The 17,906-nt window shown below is 38.3% G+C and overlaps 4 protein-coding genes across 4 annotated transcripts; 3 read left to right on the plus strand and 1 right to left on the minus strand.

Annotated features, from left to right (window-relative positions):
- The first annotated feature begins 945 nt into the window (after positions 1 to 945).
- LOC124404127 (tyrosine-protein phosphatase non-receptor type 14) lies at positions 946 to 4,065 on the plus strand. Its single transcript, XM_046878016.1, has 7 exons — positions 946 to 1,084; positions 1,296 to 1,666; positions 1,816 to 1,984; positions 2,100 to 2,261; positions 2,441 to 2,529; positions 2,637 to 2,838; positions 2,921 to 4,065. Exons 2-7 carry the CDS (start codon positions 1,317 to 1,319, stop codon positions 3,284 to 3,286), a joined length of 1,338 nt encoding a protein of 445 aa, XP_046733972.1. The 5' UTR covers positions 946 to 1,084; positions 1,296 to 1,316; the 3' UTR covers positions 3,287 to 4,065.
- Positions 3,921 to 7,021, minus strand: LOC124404124 (phosphatidylserine lipase ABHD16A). Its single transcript, XM_046878011.1, has 11 exons — positions 6,859 to 7,021; positions 6,701 to 6,754; positions 6,303 to 6,613; positions 5,996 to 6,168; positions 5,785 to 5,899; positions 5,570 to 5,705; positions 5,139 to 5,303; positions 4,907 to 5,034; positions 4,487 to 4,725; positions 4,241 to 4,392; positions 3,921 to 4,137 (listed from the first exon to the last, which is right to left on the minus strand). The coding sequence occupies exons 1-11, from the start codon at positions 6,934 to 6,936 to the stop codon at positions 4,039 to 4,041; spliced, it is 1,650 nt and encodes a 549-aa protein (XP_046733967.1). The 5' UTR covers positions 6,937 to 7,021; the 3' UTR covers positions 3,921 to 4,038.
- A 372-nt stretch (positions 7,022 to 7,393) lies between these two features.
- LOC124404128 (transmembrane protein 208) lies at positions 7,394 to 10,418 on the plus strand. The gene is made up of 5 exons (XM_046878017.1): positions 7,394 to 7,714; positions 7,986 to 8,144; positions 8,731 to 8,867; positions 9,211 to 9,295; positions 10,074 to 10,418. Exons 1-5 carry the CDS (start codon positions 7,709 to 7,711, stop codon positions 10,206 to 10,208), a joined length of 522 nt encoding a protein of 173 aa, XP_046733973.1. The 5' UTR covers positions 7,394 to 7,708; the 3' UTR covers positions 10,209 to 10,418.
- A 1,469-nt stretch (positions 10,419 to 11,887) lies between these two features.
- Positions 11,888 to 17,534, plus strand: LOC124404118 (nose resistant to fluoxetine protein 6-like). Its single transcript, XM_046877999.1, has 12 exons — positions 11,888 to 12,373; positions 14,009 to 14,265; positions 14,418 to 14,638; positions 14,730 to 15,012; positions 15,154 to 15,314; positions 15,409 to 15,577; positions 15,694 to 15,890; positions 15,973 to 16,111; positions 16,273 to 16,468; positions 16,566 to 16,708; positions 16,870 to 17,003; positions 17,232 to 17,534. Exons 1-12 carry the CDS (start codon positions 12,043 to 12,045, stop codon positions 17,263 to 17,265), a joined length of 2,265 nt encoding a protein of 754 aa, XP_046733955.1. The 5' UTR covers positions 11,888 to 12,042; the 3' UTR covers positions 17,266 to 17,534.
- Positions 17,535 to 17,906: the final 372 nt, after the last annotated feature.

A 17,906-nucleotide genomic window follows, 5' to 3' on the forward strand; every position in this document is an offset into this window, starting at 1 on the left:
TCAGAAGAATCAATTTATGCAAATCATCCTATATTGACGTAAGAAAATTATTACGCGGAATGGAATTGCGCATAGCTCAACGTCCCTGTAATCAACGGATCAAGAGACACAAACAAGATTTTTGGTTTCCAAAATCGCAACAATTTTGAGATTCTAAATAGTTACCAATTTGAAAAATCGCTAATATCGATACTTCTATACGCCGCAGGGAACCGTAATTTTCTAAGAAAAAACGATTGCGAATTATTAAACAAGTCGCTGTGATTGACGATCCCATACCTCCAACCACACTCGATGATCCTAATTATTCAGCCGCCTAATTGCAGACAACTTTGACTCCAGATCCAGTTGCTTTGTTGTCGCTGTGGATCCTGCGGATACTCTCTTCTTTTCTGTGCTTCATTTCTTGGAAAACGCTACAACTAATTGTTTGATCAGTGTCATTTCCAAGAAGAAGCAATTCTTTCCAGTTACGAGTCCTTCAGGCCACGTATTGAAAAGATAAACACTTAAAGAACTGTGAAATATTTGTCATAATGTTTTCGCTGGGGCTGATTTGGCTGATCGAGATCCTACCAATGTTCGAGTTCTGGTTTCGGAGTTTCTGAGCTCCGGATTGACGAAATTGACTCCAGAATTAATGTGATTAAATTGTCTGTGATGCAAAAATTTTATTAGCGAAAAAGAAGAAATATATCTGTATATAAAATATACCTATATATAAATAAGACAAGACTAAAATAATGTGAATGTGGTAAGCTTTCATCTTTGGTGGTAAGATTGTTTATTGTTGCGCCACTATGGCCACTACTCAGCATCTTCAATATGGCAGCTGTTACTGTCCTTGGCCTATGTGTATGTTGTAAGAGTCAGTGTTTTTGACGTTGATGCTGAACATGTATTTTATCAGATAAGGATTGGTTGGTTCTTGTTTCGTCTATAAGTGACAACAGATCCCAAACACCTCAACTTACACCTCTGACATGTGACAGAAGAGAGATACTCGTCACGTATTCACGGTTCCACGGTCAACATTATCAAACCTCTCGGATCAGCTAGCAAAAAAGTTTCGTCGCATCCAACGGTACGCTTCTCCTTGTAATGTTCCCGAAATTTTACTCGAGCAAGATTTTACCCTTGAACATCATCATTAACTTGACTTAACCTAACCTAACCTAACTTTACCTTGTCTAGATCACTGAAAATCAAGTTAAATCTGAGAGTTCCCGAAATACGTACTCAAGGGGCTTAACACTCATGACGAAAATTATTTTGTTATTTTTCTCTGATCCTAGCTACTCATCAAGCAAAGAAAAATGCCGTTCAAATTTCATCTAAAAAAAAGTCGACAATACAATGTTATATCTAAGAATCAGTATGTAATTTGTGTCGAGCTTTTGGACACAGGATCAATAGAATGTACCTTGGATGTACAAAGCCTAGGTCACGAATGTCTAACCAATGTAGCACAGAGGCTAGGTCTTGGACAGCCAGAATTCTTTGGACTGAGTTATATCTCTCACCATGGATCGCCAGCATCGCGCTGGGTCCAGATGGACAAACCTCTTAAACGGCAACTTGAAAAAGAAGCTAGAAGCTTTAATCTGCGACTTAGAGTTATGTATTTTATTACCGACATCCAGCTCATACAGGATGAAATAACGAGGCAAGTCTAAAACTAATAGAAATGCCATTCTATCTCTTTGAAATTGGCACCGTTAATCTCTTTTCGCGAATGTTTGTTACTTCAAACTTGAATGTGAAATAATTGGATCAGTTGTTGTGGCATACTCGAAAAATTTAATCACATTTCAGGTATCACTACTATCTTCAACTGAAAATGGATGTTATTGACGGTAGAATTCATTGTAATCCTAGAGAGGCAAGCACCTTGGCAAGCTATTCAATGCAGGCAGAGTTCGGCAATTATGACCCTCAACGACATACTGCAGAGTATCTTCGGCAGTGCATGCTATTTCCAAAAGTATTTTTAAACCGTGAATACATGTTACGCCACTGTGAGAAATTTCTCTTTTTTAGATCTTCCCCATTTACTGATTCCATGCTGTTTCTTTTTTATATTCACCATTTATCATCAGAACATTATACAAACTGATCCTGGTGGGCAAGACTCATTACTTTCAGCAGCCATTATTCGATACAAGAGCCTTTCTGGTCTTACACAAGCAGCTGCAGAAGAACTTTACGTATCTATTGCTGTACAACTAGAGGGCTATGGCCGAGAAACATTTGCTGCTAAGGTGAATAACTAGAATTTACAGTTGCGACGTACCATTCAAACCATCAAAACTAATTTTATAGTTGAATTTATTATAACAGTCATTGGAGTTCATAGAATGGTGTGTCGATGGCTCATTTCTATCACACAATACCAGCTGGATAATAATATACAGATTTTAATTGAGCCATACATTTGCAGGATGATGCAAATAATGAAATCTTTCTTGGAATTTCAATGAATGGAATTATCATTGGGTACTCCAACGTGCAGTTGACATCATTTTACAGGTACAGTTCGTGATATGAAACTAATTTTTCATTATTTTATCGCTCAGCCCCTAGAACTCTCTGTAAAAAACATAACTCATAAGGCAGTTCTATATAATATGTTATAGATGGAAAGATATCAGCAATGTAATCAATCATAAAAAGACATTCAAAATTGAGTGTCAAGCTGAAAATGAAGAACCCAAACAGTTTCACTTCACTGATGCACGAACAGCGAAGTATGTCTGGCGATTATGTATATCTCAGCACACATTCTACATGCAACACCAAGAGTCTAATCTCGTTAATAAAATGAGTAACAGTCATCTAGTGAGTATGATATGCATATATTTTAACCAATTTTATATTCAAATCTAGATCAATTGCTTTACTTAGGCGCACATTTTTTCAGGATCCTGATAATATTGATATAAGGGATGAAATAAGAGATGTAAATATCGATAATGAAGCCAAGGCTGCAAGTCAGGCACATTTCAATAGCTGCAATGATATATCCTCGTCGCCATTCCCTGTCGCTGCATCGTCCATCGATATGGATACACTTCGCGCCTTACTTCCATCTTATAGACCGGCACCTGATTACGATACTGCCGTACAAAGAAAATATAATACTGCCCCAAACGGTTCGCATCACTATTACGCGAACCAATCTAATGTACAATCGTCCTCACTCGCGCACGAAGTTTGTATGTCAACAATTATCAGCCCTGAATTATCGTGTTTACTCGGTAATGCGGTGAACAGAAGTAGATATTGATTAATTTAAACAGAATTTACGAATATTCAAAAGAAAACTGTTAATCATACATATCGTTTATAACAAGTGCCTCTTACTCTGGATAGTTGTGTAATTTATGTAATAAATATTAACACATCGTACTGTATAAATGCGTAATAAATTTTTTTTTTCTTTTTTTAAAGTCATTAATCCATGTCATTAGAACACACTGTAAATTGCTCGCATTTTCATCATAATCGTAAAGGTACGATGAAACTACTGTACGTTTTATCATATTTATTTATCAAGAATAAATGCCTGATTCAGGTAAATTAATGTCGTTTTTTTTATTTATACCAATATCAACGACAATCAAATTCGACTGTTTCGTATAAAAAAAAATAATTCAAACGTTTTATTCCAATTAAAAAATACATAAATAATTATAAGGATCTGGCAACAGTTACCCTTCTCTTTCACAAACAAAGTAGAACCGCTAAGTACTACAAACTTTCGTGAGATCTTGGTGCGCGCAGCATAGTAAACAGTTGAAAACTTCCTATACAAGCACTTACTTCTCTGTAACAAAATTATACTGTCGATCTTGAATACTGTTCGCACTATTTATTAGATAAAAGCAATATATGCATATAAAAATAATTGACCAATTTCCGTGAATAAAGAAAATAGAGATGTAAACAGCTACCGATGTCAGAAATGAATTAAAAGCTTTGTTTATGCAAAAACCATACACAATAGAGTGAATTGTCCTAATCTGTGACGTGCTAAATTCACTTAGTGAGTGTTGCTGGGTCCCATCCAGGGTGAAAAAGCTCCCTGACCAATGGCGTACAATGCTGCGAGTGTTGATCTTTCATATATTTTGTCGCCTGAAATTAGAAAGAATCGTTTTCTCGCATATATCTTTCTTGCCAGATATATGATCAATTTTTACATGTGTGCAATAATTTCATGGTTTGTATGTTTACTCACTAGAAATAGCGTGAGCTTAAGTCTATCAGAAAGCTCACAACCTTCCCCAAAATCTGATGGATATGTAACGACGTTACCCTGTGTAGTTAGATAATTCTTTATCATTGCAATACATTCTTCATCGTTTACTCCTGTCTGCTCAAGGATAGATCCTGTGAAAAGCAATGATCGTACACCAAGGTTAAATTTTATGAATCAAGGATAAGCGATAAGCAACTACAAAATAAAAATATTTATGGCACTTACGCCGAGCGTGTGGGCTTGCTACAGAAAGAAATTTTCTAAGTAGTGATATTTCTGGGGTGCCTTGAAGCACGCGCGGATAACGACGTGCCAGTAGCTTAGCCAATAAATGATTACCACGATTCCATGTGACGTTATTTTCATCTATATTGTCTGTACCAGAATTGTTCTCTGAGCTTTCTGTGACTGCGCACACCATTTCATCTTCCGTTCGTCTTATCAACAGCACTGGTCCATAATACCTGAAAAACACGTCTATGATAGCACTGACGTATGAAAATAATTCAATTCCTGAAGGTATTTTTTATCAGGGTTTTCATATTATCTCGCTTTTCATGGTAAAATGAAGAGTCAAAAAGAGGGTCTTCAACTGAGCATAATTCAAAATAAATTCAATCTTGAGCACATCGGTAAAACACTAACCTGACTAGTTGTTCCGCAATGTTCAAATTCAGGTGTTCCCTGACTGTAGTGCGGACAAGGCTTTCAAGCGGTCTTGGCATCCTTGTAATTGCGAGTGGTAAAACATCATCAAAAGTTGCGTCAAGGACCTTGCAAAAAAATTTTCACGCCGATAAAAAGTGGAAACAGTTTGGAAGCTGGAAAGTAAAAAATCGGCGCATAACAGATTATGATTTTCAATTTTATATAATACCACACTGGAAACAGAAGGATAGTGCATTGCTGCCCAAGTCGCCGTGTATCCTCCGATGCTCCAACCGTACAGTATTATCTGACTTTCTAAGAATCCTAGACGATGGATGGCAAAGCCCATCACACAATCAATACCATTCTGTTCTTGCGACGGATATGGCAGGCCCTGTACCATCAATTACGTTATTTATTATCAGGAATAAGGTAGAGGGTATTTTTCTTTTTTTTGGGAAAAGCGTTCAATATTTAAGTGGTAATTTCTGCATAATTGATAAATTAAAATACTTCGGGTTCATTTGCAAATTCGATTTGATAAATTAATTATTATTTTATAGAATGCTATGATCCAAAGTATGAGAAAAATAGCAACACGAGCTTATCATTACGCATGATGTTTGGTAGTTTATAAATGTCATGCATTGCGACAGATACCGTGCTACCCCCAAAACCGGGGTGATTCCATCCTAGTACTGAGTAGCCTTTGCTGAGTGGCGTACCTAGGATTCCGATCTCATAAAATCCACAATTTCCTTCGCATGCTATAACTAAGGTATTGCCATTGGTTGACCTGTAAGTTATGTAGTAAGATTTAAATGAATTGTACACAGAAGACAATATTGCACAAAAATCTAGGGAATTATAATCACTTGGTACGTTGATCAACAAACATCGTGTCAATGTAATTTCCATCTGCAGTAACCAATTTTGATCTTGTCCCACCCCTTTTGATCAGATCAACTCTTCCTTGCAAGAGTGTTGATCCTTGATTGAAGAAAAAATTTTATCAGGTCAAGAAAAGGAAAATTCATTCTGTGATACAAATAAACATGACAATTGACTTGACAAGTACATAGTTACCCATGGCATAATTTAGAATTGAGATGCACCCAGGGTACATAAGCTTCACTGCAAAGGTATGTGCTACAACATAAGAAATCAACCTGCATGGCAGGGTCATCAATAGTTCTCCTCGCCTACGAGCACTTTCATTTCTATCCGTTCTAAGTAGTACTTTCTTCAGATCTCGATCTCTGTGAAAATCGCAGGTATTTAAAATGACAATAAATGCTGCTTCGATAGTTTCATTGCGATCTCAATCGGTGAAAATAATTTGAACAATTTGGTAGTTGTAAGTTTGGTTTTTTGATAAATTGTAACTGCTCACCTGATCTCCTTGGGGAAATCAAAGTCAACCGGCCATGCCCAAAATTCAAAGTCATATTGGAGCAATTGTCTTTTAGACTCTGAATCATAGCGTGCCTTGGCTTTGTTTAGAGTTTGAACAAACTTAATGTATACCGGATTTGTGGCTCTTGAGTAACCTCGAGCAACCAGAGAGGCGAATAAAATTACTCCTGCTCCAGCTGCGACCTTTGTCAATGAGCAAATCTGGTCAGCCAAGGGGTAGCTGCGACGGTACATAAAAGTAGCTACAAACGGGATGGCATAGAGGCTGAACGACCACATCAAAGTAAACTGCCAGAAAAGGAGGATCAAAGTCAAGTTATTCGGTAATGTAACGATGCCTGGCTAGTTCTGTACAATACAACGTTGAGAACTTACAGAGGTGAGTATCTGATCGCCCCATCGTTCGAGATTCCGTGGCTCGTAGAGTTTCTGCGAATAAGTGGGAAAATTCTTTCAAAATTAGTTATTCATAATCTAACCTTATTATCGTCAGACTCTTAGCGCCGACTGCAAAAATTTATCACGTTACGCACGTCGATTGGTCCGGTGTCGTATATCTTGTACAAGCGTGGACTGAGCAAGCATTTGAACAATATTCTGATTATCGACATTTCGTTCGAGCCAGGTCGATGTACCACTGGTATTACCCTCGTATTACCGAGTCATCAAGCCCACGACGGACTCTAGTCAAAGTCATCAAACTCCAGGTACGTACAGGCATCTGCCAAATTTGTTATGTCATGAATGATGCAATTTGTGACAGACAACTCCCGCATAACACCACCAGGTGACGGCAGGGGAGGGGGGATAACCTCTCGTGTTCGTCGGACATTGTAAACTTTATAACGAAGCGCGCTGTTGTTTATTATAATGCTATTCTACATAAGAATGAAAGGAAGTTAATCCTATCTTCTTTGCGTTCATCTATAAATTATTTTTTAGAAAAAATGAACGAAAAAACAATATTTGCGAGTCGCCTACTGTCCCAGCAGTCGCAATGCCATTGAGAATAAGAGTACGAGTTCTACATCATTTTCGACTCGATGACTGTACTTGGTTGTTGCCATGATTGCGATTAACCTGTTTTGAATTCTCATCGTCATTTGTAAATAATTCATATTCACGTAACTATAATCCAAAAATAAACAACATCGGCACTTATACTTGTGGGAAGATAATAGTCCATACGTGAAAAGAAGACTGGTCTTTCTGGGTTTCGTCTTGATATTAGAATCTAACCTCAATTTTAACCTTAAAATTTCTCCACGTACGTGAGATTCGGGGTATCAAAGTGCAATATGGATGCATGATTACTCGACTGTTTCCTTGACATCAATTTTCGTAACCGTGAAATAAGTACCATACTCATATCTAGTTAGAACGATGGCGGTGAGTTAAGTTGTTACTTGAAATTATATTGTGATCTTATTTTTCTGTAAATTTGGATAACCTTTAATTGAATAAAAATTTATCAGTCGCAAGATTATCAACAAACTTATACGATTGCACACGAATTTCTCCATATACCTTTGTAATAAGAATTAGCGTCTGACATCCCTACTTTAAATTATGTCAGTCCAGACTTTTGATCAACTTGTTAATAGAAATTAAAATATAACTCTAGCGCTGCTAAGGTAAGAAACACTGTTTTTACTTTTAGCCACCCACAAAAAGCACTAAGGTAGCGACGAGAGGAGCCAAACAAATACTGGAAGAAAATGCATCCACCCTCAGTTTTTACAGAAACATGGTATTCGGAGCATCTGGTATTTACCTCACAGCAATGATGGTCTTCTTTGCATTCACCACTTTTACTATTGTATGAAACATTCTAACGAGTCAGATAATGTACCAATTAATTTAGTAATATCACGTGGTTGGAGTACCTACAACAAGTAGCTGGTGTGGTTCACAGAAATAAGAATGCTGTGCTATATAGAGGCTTATTTAATTTTCACATTATTCACAGTGCAATTCCGTAGTTTATGTTACATTGTTTGTAATGGTCTAGCGCAGAGAAAGTTGGAAATTAAAAGCACGTTTTTAAGTCATAACGAATGTTAATTATGTTTTAACGCGACACACTTGATTGTACGATAGGTACTAGAATTTACCATAGTTCGGATAAAATGGGTTTATACGACTCCGAGACGAAGTTGAATAATTGCAAACTCAAATGAAGCCGGCTTGGATAGTCAGACCTCAACTATACTTGAACAAATGTCAATAAACACATGTTTCGAGGTCCTATTTCACGAAAGAATTATATTGTAGAATTCTTAAGTTGAAAATATAACTGATGAAAATTTCAAATGACTATGATTTTAACTAGGTAGGGATTTTATGAGAGGGCAATTCAAATGTATATAATTCTTTTTTTTTTCTTCCTACTTTAATCATTTCAGACTTTCACAATATTAACGGGGTTGATATACGTAGCTTGTTATCAATTCATGGCATATATGGCCCGTGCAAAGTATGCTGAATCTGGCCAGCTCATTGATTCAGGAGTTGACTTGAATATGGAGGGCGGCATCGCTGAGTGAGTGTATCACCTTTACTACGCATCTATTATGCTCGAGATTCCTCAGTTTTGGTATTATTTGATTCCTCAAGTACTTTCTGTGGTACAAAAGTATAATTGAAAATATTCGTTCATGGCTTCATAACTTTCTTCTTCTTATAATCGGGAATCCATTGAATTTCGGGGGAGTTGTATGAATCTAATTATTATTTACTCATAGCATTTTTTATATGATCATTCGAACTCCGCAACGCTCTGAATTTAGGTATATTGGTAGATTACTGTAGGTCAATACTGGTAAGAAATGGATTTTGTGAAAATAATTTGCGATAACGACTTGATAAAAAATTGTCATTCGCAGGCACGTTAAGGATCTGATCATACTAACGTCCGGTGTTCAAGTGCTGTCTCTGATTTCAAACTACTTCTGGTTTTTGTGGCTATTGGTGAGTGTGATGAGAAAATTTTAAATATATTCGGTAATATACGACACTTACGACTCTCGCACATTTCATTTCTTTTGATTCACGCGACGTTATGTTCTAATTAAAATGAACGGCCGGGAATTCCTCTGCGAGGTTGAAATTAATAACGTTATCGTAACGAAACATTGGGGAAAATCACTATTTAATTAATTTTACAATGATTTTTAGGGAACTAAGATTTCTAAATATGAGTGTTTTTCGTTTTATTACGGTTCACCGAACCTCAGACCATTCCAATATCGTGAAATAACGGTTTTTCCGCAGCACGAATCATTACGATAACGTTACTAACTTCAATATGATTTCTCGCCGTGCATACGCGTCAGTTACACGCGTAATAATTTTATTGGTTTCTCATTTGTAATTCATAACAGTCAAGCTGACTAGTTTCAGTATTACCGGTTCACTAGGTGCAGAATCACTTTTTCTAGAATCCCTATCGTGGAACAAACACCGGAGCGCAAGATGAAATTATATAAGTCTTTTTTGCTGTTCCCGCTAACAGGTTTCTCGCTGTTATTTCCACTTTGTTTTTTATTTTTATCTTCTCCACCCCGTGGATTGATTGTATCACTTTGGAGGTCACAATTGTAGCTCAATAGTATCGTAAAAATTATCACCAGCATTATCATTTTGGGGGGTTTATGGAACTTGTTATTTATTCTCCATTTTTTTTTCACGCTGTCGCCTCTTGTTAATTAATTTCATTGTACCCAATGCATATTATACCTTTAAACAGGCGCCGCTGCGGGGGGGCTGGATGTTATGGACAAAGATACTGTCGCCATGGTTTTTTGCCGCACCTCAGGATCAGCCGGAGATTGACGAGAAAAAACAGCGCAAGATGGAGCGGAAATTGGCAAAGCGTCATTAATTAATTGTACTACGCTATTGCCGTCAGATGCGTCGGCGCCGGGGGGGGGGGGGGGGGGGGGGCAAATACACGCAATATACAAGTCAATCCTGTTCGATTTTTTTCCCTTCATCTTCAACTGTCCATCAACCGACGTGAATTATTTATGTAGATACATACAGTTTGCAGCATGTTTGTTGCATTCGTGAAATAAATACTTTTCTTTGCCATAAAAAGTTCTTAACGTTAACCAATTGGCAACCTAAGCCGCAATCGCATATGTAACTTCATGTTACAGTACAATATAAAAAATTATACAGGTACATTGAAAAAAAAAAAAAAATGCGTGATACCATTTTGTGTATTTTATAAACAAATTCAACGTATAAGCTCGAGGTTCGAAGAGGGCTAATTCTCTGGCTTACGGTGGAAATTCCACAGCGGTAGGCTTCTAAATTAAAGAATACCAATTTGGTAACTACTTGTAACCTGACTGTGTTTATAACTTTTTAGATTATCCATGCGTACACGCTCACTTATTATCAAAATGTTATGGTCTGCGTTATAGGGTCAACAATCGTACGTGGATCGTCAATTGAGTTAGGTTTCACGTTTTTCTCATCACAGGAATAAAGGTCGTTTATTCCTTTGGGTGATTAATTTATTGCCAGGTTCCATAATGTACTGTTATTCAGGCAAGCAACACGTATTGTCCGATCTATTTTATACCAATACGACGATAGAATTAGGTGTTTCGGGTCGGATATACATACACCTATAGCTTATACGGAAATTGGAACAAAAAGGACAGAGAATGTACACGATGCTGACGCGAATGTGGAAATAAAAATTAATCGACTATATCGGTTACCTGTCACTTCGGCACTTTCAACCGCCTCTTGCACACATTGCATGTTTAACCCTCCGTGTTTTCCTCTTGTGCTCCCTTAAAGGGCACAATCGAAATTTAAATTTTTAATTTCTACGAAGTAAGTGGCGGAAGTTTTTTACTTTTATTAAGGAATCCTTCACTCATACGATTTCACTAACTTTCGGATGATGTACTAGACACTTAGAGGAGTAATCCTGGTACTTTTCCAATTCTTTGAAAGTCCGAAACACTTTGAAAACCAAGCGTGTCACCAAATACGCAGGGGACACGAATGGCTGAATTCGATGACGATTGATTGAAACGATTCGTATATGCACGTTGCACTACACGCAATAAGTGTTCGCAGAAAAGACCGTGTCATAAAAAATGAACAGGATTTATGTAAATCTGACTGTTTGCTTTAGATCGATGTATAAATATCATTTATACTCTTTTTATGGTAGTAAATCGCCTCAGCGGTAAAAGAAATTACAATAATTGATTTAATCAACCTATGAATGAAGTGCAGATCCAACATGCAGTGAATTGCGTGCACAATAATATGATGTGACTTAAAGTTTAAGGTCGAGCTACATTGGTCAGGCGACATTGTCACCACATGTAGCGCACACTGGCACATGCAGTGTGTATAAATTATAGGTACGTACGTGTCCATAACGATAAGTTGCGTACTTGCCATTCCTTAACCGAGTTCTCTTACGCCCGAACGAGTGACGCGTTCAGGCAGAGGCTGGACATAAACTCGGGGGGCTCCACCTCCTCTGATCCTTGCAACATTTTCTAATATAAACGACAAAGCAACAATACACCCAGCTGTGTGTACCTTATGCTTCTGCCGAGAACGCGCGTGTAAATTTACTCCTGAATTTCAAGTTGACTGACTTTTCGAAATTCGAAATAGTCTCGACAGTTCATTTGGATCCAAAAATTATCAAAAACTGATCGATACATTTCACCATCACCATGACTGGGATAGTTTTCCTACTGTGCGTGTCTTTCGGCTTAATGAACCGTCCAGTTTTCGCCAATAAGAATAAGTTGTGTAACGCCAGTTACTCGGAGAGGCAATTATGGCTGTCAACCACCCCCGGAACGCATCATACATTGCAGACCGAGAACCCCGCCGATTCCCAAGGGGCAGTAACGCCCTCAGGAGGTTCTTCGTGGTGGACTGACTTCCCCATTCTGCCCTTGGTATTCGCTAATTCAAACACCATTCCTGAGGGTCCTTGTAGGAGGCAAGTGCAACGGTACCGAGAGGAACTCGCCAATTCCACGCTGTGGGCCGTCCAGAGTAAGCTTATTTCGATCATATCCAAATTTCACAGAACTGAAAATCTTCGGTCATTCAGAATATTGATGTTTTTCTTTCTTTCGGATCTCCGGCTTGTCGGAGCTACTCGGCATTTTGTCCTTTCACAGTTTCGCCCTTTCCGAACTTTGCACTTTTGGAACTTTGAGCGTCGAGTTTCGGATCATTCGAAACTTTCATGTTTCGTCAAACTTGGATTTGTTTACTTTAAGTTTCACCACCAAAAAATTTAGAATATGGCGCTTTCGAAACTTTTCGACTTCGGAATTTCAACCCCCTCTTCCAAGTACAAGTTGTTGAACTAATATATGTTATATCATTCGAGTTAATAAAGGTTACTTAAATTCCCAAACTAACTCCCAACTCTCCGATATATGAGGGGTTAACAAGCACTTACTCCGAATTAATCAACCAATTCTTTGGAGTAGTAAATCGACCTTCGTTCATACTGAGGATTATTTTTGTACCAATTAGCAATCGCTGGAGATATTACTGGTCGCGAAAATTTGAATGTATACTGATTAGTAAAAACTAGGAGACATTGTCTAACAATTCTTCAATACCTTTTGTTATCCTTGCAAAAATTGGATCGTTATCGAAATTTCAGTGGCTCCATCATATTAAATTTAATTTATAATCTTATATTGTCCTCAATTCATTGTTCTCAAATTTTCATATATCATATGCATTACGTGCGCCACGCTTGTGAAACTACAGAAAAACTAGAAGTCACGGTATGTTGAAGTAACTGTACGACCGCGAACCGACTATATTTTTTTTATATTCAATTTGACCCTTGAATATCTTATAACTTTCAGTCTAAAAATGTAACATCATGCGAATTGCGAACAATATGTGTGTAACCTATGCATTTGTATGGAAGTTTTGTTTCAGTTGGATATCAATATGTCGCATAAATTGTTTTCAGTTTCAATCAAAGAAATACTATGTAGGTATACGAGCGAGGGTAGTGAATACGTAAAGTACCACGATCTCGTTCAGTATCCACGCATAACATAATCTTGTATGATAGTACATTGCAAGTATACCTTATACATAGGTATAACGTACTCGGATACCAAGTGAGATGTTCCGTGATTGATTTTCCTCTTTCTAATTAATTGTCTGCAAATATTATGTGCATAAATCTTACGACTCGAATAACATCATACCTGTATTATTATTCAATTGATTTGCTATGTCTGACGTCAATCAAACTGGATGCAAGCATCGAGTTCCTACAATAATTATATCTATGATCGAGTACACATGAATGTATGCAAATTGTCTATGAACGGAATTAAAGGATAGAGGTTCTCTGTGGAACGATATTATCTAACACAGTAAGATGTTTAAGTGTCTCATTGCCTATCATCATCTTTTCAAGTATAATAATATAATCAATTTCTATATTTTTAGCCAAATATGGCGGTGATCAACTAAGCGAGATGATATCTTAAATGTTAACCATCGCACTTGGACGGTAGAATTTTTTTGCTGCTTACATGCAGTATTGACTATAACCGTGTAGAATATAATTAACAGATAGTTACAAATTTTTCGCGAACGAAAAAAACTGAACTGTCTGCACAGTAAAGTAGAAAAATACTATTTCAGTGTTCGACGCCTCAACGAAGTATCCGGACGGCGTTCTACACGGTAATACCAAACATTTGGGAAGCTTCGACCAATGCTACAACTTACGAGCAAAACTTCCCCCGGATGAATTCTCTTATATCGAAGAGCCTGACGAGGTCGAGGGTCGGTACTGTTTGGTTCGCTTGCGTTACCAGCGGAAAGGTGTGGTACCGAAACGCCCGGACATTTTCACCCTCGACTTTGATCCAAATCTATCCGTCTGGAACGCGATTGACGTAAGCGACTCTCATTACGACGAGGATTCACTCCCAAGCCCAGTTCTATCGGAGTGAATTATTAAATCGAAGTACATGCATGGATTCCTGCCCACTCTCGTACCTACATACAATTGTAATCCTGTTTTTTAAATGTTATTTGGTTTTTAAAGTGCAGGGGAGACTTTCGCCGTGTCAAACGACACTCTGTCTACCTATCGCTTTGCGTTCCGGCTAGCTGCAGCTCTCAAGATGTTGCAGCGGCGCTGAAGGAGCCTTTAAGGAAGTTGGCGGACGCCCGACAAATACACCTGGACATTACAGTGAAACCATCGCATTGCCAAGCGCGTAGTGACGTCCCTAAGGAATTCACCATAGGGTTAAAGGTTTTTCTGTAAGTGAAGTTCGGAATTATTTTATGGCTTGGTATACGGTTTGTGGATCGAGACGACGAACAAGAATATAATGACCAATTTTCCATGCAGTTTCATAGTTGTGACACTGTTCGTCCTCGTGGTAGCAGGTTCGTGGTACGACAGCAGCATCTATTCCCCGGAGGACGCTGCCGAGGACAACGAACCTGGAGACTTCATCCTCTGCTTTTCCGCACGGCGTAACTTGCGTTCGATTTTTTCCACTGGGAGTTTTCACCCTGGTCTCGATTGCATAAATTGTATCCGTTTTTTCTTCATGACATGCGTAATATTCGGTCACAGATTGATGCAATACTTCGGCCACCCGCTCGTCGAGGCCACGTACCTCGAAAAGGTCAATGCATGTGTCTCATAGGAGTAACATTAAGAACGTGTCGTACATTGCGTATCTACTCGTTACCAAATCAAGTAATCTGACTCCCGTGTAAGCGCGTCAACTGTGCGATTATCTGGTATTTTCATTTTGCCCCATCAGGCTTATACCATACCCTCTTCCATGATACTATTCAACGGACCGATCATCGTTGACGGATTCTTCTCTGTCGGAGGTCTTCTTCTCGCCTACGGTGTGCTCCGTGAACTTGATCGGAGAAAACGGTTGAATTTTATTGCGCTCATGCTGATCAGATTTTTAAGGTGAGTTCAACGTACGCGCTTTGCTCTTGTATTCATCAAATACACGGTGATAAACAAAGAGCTAGAGATAAAGATTCGAATGATATTACGCCAGGTTGACACCCCTCTACATGCTAGTCGTCTTGTTCAATGCTACCCTGATGCCGATGATGGGATCCGGTCCGTACTGGGAAGCCAAGGTGGGTTTTGAAAGAGATAATTGCGCGAAAAACTGGTGGACTAATCTCTTGTACATCAACAACTACGTGCGTCCTAACGAGATGGTTAGTATTGCCTCGCTGCTGTAGATGTTCTCTGATCTTAATCATTTTATCGCTGTCGGATCCTAGGCTGATTCGTAAGAATTTGACGTGTAACGCCGCGCTACGTTTTTTCGCAGTGTATGTTTCAATCCTGGTATTTATCAGTGGATTATCACCTTCACATCGTGGGACTTTTCGTCTTATGGGCTTATTGGCAACTTCCAAGAAGACTGGGCTACCTGTTCCTCTGTGGTTTGATCGCATTGGGCATTGCCATTCCCTTCGTCATTACTTATGTTCAGGACCAGCAGCCATTATTCTTGGGATTGCCTTTGTGAGTAAAAAATCACGCCTAGTGATGAAACAATTCAAACATAATCATAGCCACGTCATTGTAATTCTCCGTCGTTCTCCAGCATGGTGGATGCTAGAAAAGATCCATATTTCGTCAGTCACTATATTAAATCACATATGAGAATCGGTCCCTACATGGTTGGCGTATTGGCTGGGGCAATTGTCTATAACCATAAAGATGCCACGTGGAGACTCCCGAAGGTAATGATATAAGAATTTAAAAAAAAAAAAAAAAAAAAAAAAAAAAAAAAAAAAAAAAACTCGACAATGAGAATTTGAATCCTTGATCGGTTCTTTTCCGTAGGTGTCATGCCCGTTACTACTTCCCGTTGTTAAACATTGCACATTATTCTGCATTTCAGGCTTTGTCACGGTTTCTTTTTATTTTACTGGCAGTCGGATTCACTGTCTTCAGCCAGTATTTGGCTGCCAAGTACTTCGATCCTAACAGCCAGCTACGCCCACTTGAAACAGCCGCCTACGCTGGGTTCCACAGAGCAGCGTTTGCTCTTGGAATATGTTCGATCGTTGTTTTGATCACAATTGGCGATGGTTTGGGTACGTTAGAGGATCTTACAGATTCCAAAACGCGATGGAAATTGGCTTTTGCTTGGATATAGAAGATGATCCAATGTTTCATTCATTACATTTTCAGACTTTCATTACAACTTTATGACACCACGCTGGGTCCAGCCCCTTGCAAGACTCACTTACGGTGCTTATCTTGTCCACAATATTAAGCAATCCTATGACATCGGGGCTACTAGAAGCCCCCGCGTATTTTCCATTAGCAACTGCGTAAGTTGTATTTCACTAAATATATTATATATATGTGATTAATGCAAGTTATGTTGCTATTAAAACGTAACTGTGGGTCAAGCATAAAAAGTTGAATTTTTCTTAGCGTCATTGTGTATTGCAAAACGAACGAGCAAGTTTTACAACTTTCCACATTGCAGCTCTGGGAATTCGTGCCAGATATGGTCTACACTTTCGGTATATCTCTGTTACTGTCGGTGGTTGTCGAAGGGCCGATACGAAAGATCGAGAAGTTCATACTCACGAAACGACCAAGCAAATGTCCCGCGAAAGGGTATGACTGCATTTACAAGAAATATAAATATACATAATACATCTTGCATGATACATAACGTAATAATCAGGTAGGCAAAAATTCCATCAGCTTGGCATTAGCTGACATAACGGTATATCAGATATTAGATTATTCGCTACTGCTACTTGATATTGATGACTGGTGTACAAAATTCGAATACTGCCGCTCTCACTACGGTACAATTGCACCTAATTCTTTTATTTGCAGAACGAATTCCAACGGCATCAAAAAGAGCAACTGAAAATTCCCTAAGGCTGTAATTTATACGAATTGCCCCCTTGTACATGTATAATATATGTATAGATAAACTCATTGTTCGTACATCGATGATGACATGGAAGCGTTCATTCCAATTATCATAGGATTCTTATATTATTATACAAATGACACGTTTTAGTGTTATACACAGTAATACATGTGCACCTACAGGGTTTGGGGTGACCTAGAACAAGGATGTGGAATAAAATTTCATAATAAAGTAAGTGGATTGTAGTAGGTTGAAACCGAGAAGGACAAGTTATATGTATATCAACAGAAATAAATTTGTAGTTTTTATTTGAGTTGTGGACGTGAAATTAAACAACCGTGATGCGTGGAATTGTAATCAAATATAAGAAACTGGTGGGCTGACTTTAGATGAATTTGTCAAAGTTCTGTACATAAATTTCGGCATAAGAATAAAAACAGAAACGATGTTAAAGAAAACGTAAATACCGTATCACGTGCGGATTTTGATCATCATTTGTTAAACGATCTTCAAACTTGTGTCGAATTTTCCATTGCTTGCATCACACGGCGGTATCGTAAATGGAGTTATGAGCAATTTAAAACAAATGGCAACTGTGAAACGTGATGAAACTGGAATCTGGTTTGGACATCGAA

Source organism: Diprion similis, chromosome 3 (assembly GCF_021155765.1).
Source record: "Diprion similis isolate iyDipSimi1 chromosome 3, iyDipSimi1.1, whole genome shotgun sequence".
Classification (NCBI taxonomy): Eukaryota; Metazoa; Arthropoda; class Insecta; order Hymenoptera; family Diprionidae; genus Diprion; species Diprion similis.

What these genes read in the sequence shown, in the direction of transcription:
- LOC124404124 (XM_046878011.1), bottom strand. Translation starts at nt 6,936, where the DNA reads ATGTCGATAATCAGAATATTGTTCAAATGCTTGCTCAGTCCACGCTTG. An exon ending in AATTCTAAATTATGCCATGG is followed by an intron (nt 5,900 to 5,995) that starts GTAACTATGTAC and finishes TCTTCAATCAAG; the next exon opens with GATCAACACTCTTGCAAGGA. An exon ending in CCGGTTTTGGGGGTAGCACG is followed by an intron (nt 5,304 to 5,569) that starts GTATCTGTCGCA and finishes TTGATGGTACAG; the next exon opens with GGCCTGCCATATCCGTCGCA.
- LOC124404127 (XM_046878016.1), top strand. Translation starts at nt 1,317, where the DNA reads ATGCCGTTCAAATTTCATCTAAAAAAAAGTCGACAATACAATGTTATA. An exon ending in AGTGCATGCTATTTCCAAAA is followed by an intron (nt 1,985 to 2,099) that starts GTATTTTTAAAC and finishes ATTTATCATCAG; the next exon opens with AACATTATACAAACTGATCC. An exon ending in GAGAAACATTTGCTGCTAAG is followed by an intron (nt 2,262 to 2,440) that starts GTGAATAACTAG and finishes ATACATTTGCAG; the next exon opens with GATGATGCAAATAATGAAAT.
- LOC124404128 (XM_046878017.1), top strand. An exon ending in CATTCACCACTTTTACTATT is followed by an intron (nt 8,145 to 8,730) that starts GTATGAAACATT and finishes TAATCATTTCAG; the next exon opens with ACTTTCACAATATTAACGGG. An exon ending in ATGGAGGGCGGCATCGCTGA is followed by an intron (nt 8,868 to 9,210) that starts GTGAGTGTATCA and finishes TGTCATTCGCAG; the next exon opens with GCACGTTAAGGATCTGATCA.
- LOC124404118 (XM_046877999.1), top strand. Translation starts at nt 12,043, where the DNA reads ATGACTGGGATAGTTTTCCTACTGTGCGTGTCTTTCGGCTTAATGAAC. An exon ending in CCGTCTGGAACGCGATTGAC is followed by an intron (nt 14,266 to 14,417) that starts GTAAGCGACTCT and finishes TGGTTTTTAAAG; the next exon opens with TGCAGGGGAGACTTTCGCCG. An exon ending in CCACGTGGAGACTCCCGAAG is followed by an intron (nt 16,112 to 16,272) that starts GTAATGATATAA and finishes TCTGCATTTCAG; the next exon opens with GCTTTGTCACGGTTTCTTTT.